Below are 3,996 nucleotides of genomic sequence, written 5' to 3'. Positions count from 1 at the left end.
CCCGAATGACATCACGAGGAACTCATAATGTCCGTATCGCGTGCAGAAAGCTGTTTTCGGTACATCCTCTTCCTTGACTTTTAATTGGTGATACCCCGATCTAAGGTTGATTTTCGAAAACAAATTCGAACCTTGTAATTGGTCGAATAGATCGTCTATTCTCGGAAGCGGGTATCGGTTCTTTACCGTGAGTTTGTTTAACTCCCGGTAATCAATACACATTCGCATGCTCCCATCTTTCTTTTTTACGAATAGTGCCGGTGCGTCCCAAGGAGACACACTCGGCCTTATAAATCCTTTATCGAGCAAGTCTTGAATCTGCGACATTAGTTCTTGTAATTCAGATGGCGCGAGTCGCTACGGCGCTTTGGCTACGGGTTTCGCACCCGGAACCAATTCGATTCCGAACTCTACCTCCCGTTCAGGCGGTATCCCCGGTAGATCTTCCGGAAACACATCTTCGAAGTCACGCACCACCGGTACATCTCCAATCTTCGGTGATCCTTTCTCGGGCTCATTGGCGTATATCATAAATGCTCTACATCCATGCTTCATGAGCTTGTGAGCTTGTGAGCTTTCAACATCGAACATATTATAGGATTGCCTCCTTTCTCACCATAGATTGTAACCTGCTTTCCTCTTGTAGATGTTAGTTTTATCTCCTTACGGAAACACACGACCTTTGCGTGGTGTCGAGATAGCCAATCCATCCCAACAACTACTTGAAACTCCCCCATCGACATCGGGATTAGATCTATCAAGTATTCCTCGTCATCGATACTTAATTTACAGCCTTGACAAACATCACAAACTATGAAACTTTTGTTGTCCCCTATTTCAACTTCTAAGGGCAAAGATAATTTCGTCAATACAAATGAAGGATGTCGAATAAATCCATGTGAAATAAAGGATTTATTCGCACCCGTACCAAATAATACACGTGCAGGAATCGAGTTTATTGCGAATATACCTGAGACCACATCGGGTTCTGTTTTAGCTTCAACCGTTGTTAGTTGGAAGGACCTAGCCTTCGCCTTTGGAGCTTCTGTTGGAGATTCTTTAGTGTCTTTCTTTCCAACTAAGTCTGGGCATTCAGACTTTTTATGGCCGGGCTGATAGCATTTGTAACAAACTGAGACTTTACCCGGGAATAGAGATTCCGTGTGCCCCGTTTTCCCGCATATGGGACATGGTTTATCTTTGAAACGGCACTCGCCCTTGTGCCCTTTTTCACAAACTTTACAACTTGGTGACCCACCTTTCACATCCATCTTTCGTGTCGTTTCTGATGTCTTCGACTTCTTTGTAGGGCTCGGATTCACATCTTGTGCCCTTCGTTCGCCCCTCTCAATCTGTTTCTTCAACTCGATTTCCCGCTCCCGGGCGGTGTTAATGATTTCCGTGAGGGTTTCGTACTTTGAGGGAGTCATAAATTCCCGGTATTCAGCGCTCAACATGTTGTAATAGTAATATATCTTCTGTTCTTCAGTGGTGACTAACTCGTTGCAGAATCTCAGTTTATCCATAAAAATGTCCGTGATTTTATCAATTGTTTCACCCCTCTGTATTAACTGGATGAACTCTTCCTTGATCTTGTTGATGACTGCCTTGGGACTATGATGTTTAAGGAATGGCACCTTAAACTCGTCCCATGTCATGACCCTTGCCGCTTCGGCTCCTATCTCCTTCTTTTTGTTGTCCCACCAATCCTTGGCTTGACCCCTCAACTGACCCATTCCGTAAGCCACAAAATTGCTTACGTCACAGTGGGTCCTTTCAAACACCCCTTCGACATCAATTAACCATCTCTGACATATTATCAGGTCGACCTCCCTACTGTAGATTGGCAGTTTACACGCCATAAACTCCTTATACGAACATCCCTTACGTTCTCCAGATTTCTCTCTCATAAGGTTGACATTATCTTCCAACCTTTTAACTCGTTCTTCGACTAATGATAACACCGTGTTTTGAATTTTATCTATGAACCCGGATAGACTTCCCTCAATTGCCTTCCCCACTTCTTCGGCAATTATCTCTTTCATTTGTTCGGTGCTTGTCGGCACCAGATCGTTGTCATTCCTTTCCGTCTTCTTGAAACTGAAATGTTTACATCAATTATTAAACATTTCATTTATAGCATAGCTTTATTTGTTTCGGTTTAGCCAAGTTCGTAACTTGCTTTGACCGTTCTCATTTAGTGCACTTTCCGGGTTTGAGTGTGTTAACACGTTCTTCCCGTGCACCTTAATTCACATCTCTTTTTCTCACATATGCTAAGATCTACTAAAATAAATAATTAATTCTTACCGGACTATCGATCAAGCTTGAACCGAACACTTTGTTGACAACCTTGAGCTCTGATTACTAACTTGTAACAACCGTCTAATTTCTACTCGAATTTTATTGAAAATAAGTGTGATTTTATAAAATGGGTACTTTAATTCAACACAAGTACAAAATTTGAAGTTTTAAAGTGACTACATACTAGTTAACTACTAAACTAGTTTAAACATTCAAAACACGATTAGTAAATTGTTTGCAACATTGACATCGTCTAAACAAAGTTAATCTAACGCGGAAGCTTCAAAAGTGCGTGTTCAGTTCTTCAAAAATATGCTTGATCGCCATCCGGAAAGTCCCCATCATCAGCTAAAGTCAAAACCACTTAAAATGTTAGTTTTGACATTGATTTAGTACGTATAAAATAGTTCCAACATCGAAACATCAAAATAAAAATAAAAATTCAGAATTTGTCCTGTCGCATGTCGCGCCAGACACCATTCATTCTGTCGCGTGTCGCGACGGCTCTCGCGTGTCGCGCCGGATCTAAGTGATCCTGTCGCGTGGCGCGGGGGATACCATTTTCCGGCAGGTGCAGGTTTTTGACCTGCATTTCCTGCCGGCTCCGAAAATTCCAAATTTCAACTTCAAATGTCCGTAACTTTTGATCCGTAGGTCCGTTTTAGGTGATTCTTTTTGCTATACGTCTGTAGTTTAATTACCGAAGTGTCTACTACAATTATTGCACCGAAAATTTGGTTTACGGACCGAACGACTAAAATCACTATACAATTATTCGACCCATTATATTTACACCCATTTTTGCTACGATTGCATTAGAAACCATAAGGCGCTTTTACCCAACATCCGGGGCTTAATATCACCGGCGTTTCATGACCAAAACTATGGCTTTGTGCTCTTGTGATCCGTCTTCGCCAATTACTAATCAAAACACCATTTTACTACTACTGAACAATTGTTTAACCCGTTTGGCTCATTTACAGAATCCTCCGTTTCTAATGACTACCAAACGCTTCCTAATCTATTTTCAACTTATTCAATCATTTGTGAACAACGACATTTCAACCAATACTCATCTTTATACTAAAACGCAACCTTGACAACTGAAATATCCAAATTCGCATATTGTAACGAACAAGTTACATACCTTCAAAGCACGCCCTTCAAACGCAAGTCGCCACCTGCTTGTCCACTTGACGCTCCGGTATCCTTTCCTATAGAGTTCAACCACAACCCGTTTAGAACTCTTTTCTTAACATATAACGCATAGTTTGCCGAAATTTACAATTACGCGTTTTAACCCAAATTTCCAGTTTTAAGCCTTCTTTGAGGCATTCTTACAAACACCTTAAAGGCACAAATTTCTCACAATTCATTATCTGTCACACCCCAACCGATGGCGGAATCATCGGGGCGCGGCACTAGGCGAATCAGATTGCTCAGGAGAATCCATAACAACTATTTTGTGACAATAATTAATTCGTTAATTATCCCATACTAATAAACAATTACAATCACATAAGTCGTCACAGATTACATGTTCTCTTGAACAATACAAATCTGACAACCTAGATTTTAGTTGAGTTTCTAGACTTCCTAGCTTGATTTGATGTAGACTGCGACTAATCCTGCAACATACGTTAAAACAACGTCAATACAAAAGTATTGGCGAGTATACAAGTTTTGATAGTG

At 41.0% G+C, this 3,996-nt stretch overlaps 1 protein-coding gene across 1 annotated transcript; it reads right to left on the bottom strand.

The window, feature by feature from the left end:
* Nucleotides 1–551: 551 nt before the first annotated feature.
* On the bottom strand, nt 552–2,045 carry LOC110895883. Its single transcript, XM_035974989.1, has 2 exons — nt 971–2,045; nt 552–793 (listed from the first exon to the last, which is right to left on the bottom strand). Exons 1-2 carry the CDS (start codon nt 2,043–2,045, stop codon nt 552–554), a joined length of 1,317 nt encoding a protein of 438 aa, XP_035830882.1.
* Nucleotides 2,046–3,996: the final 1,951 nt, after the last annotated feature.

This window comes from Helianthus annuus, chromosome 7 (genome assembly GCF_002127325.2).
Source record: "Helianthus annuus cultivar XRQ/B chromosome 7, HanXRQr2.0-SUNRISE, whole genome shotgun sequence".
Taxonomy (NCBI): domain Eukaryota; kingdom Viridiplantae; phylum Streptophyta; class Magnoliopsida; order Asterales; family Asteraceae; genus Helianthus; species Helianthus annuus.
This window is presented reverse-complemented; position numbering and strand designations above follow the sequence as displayed.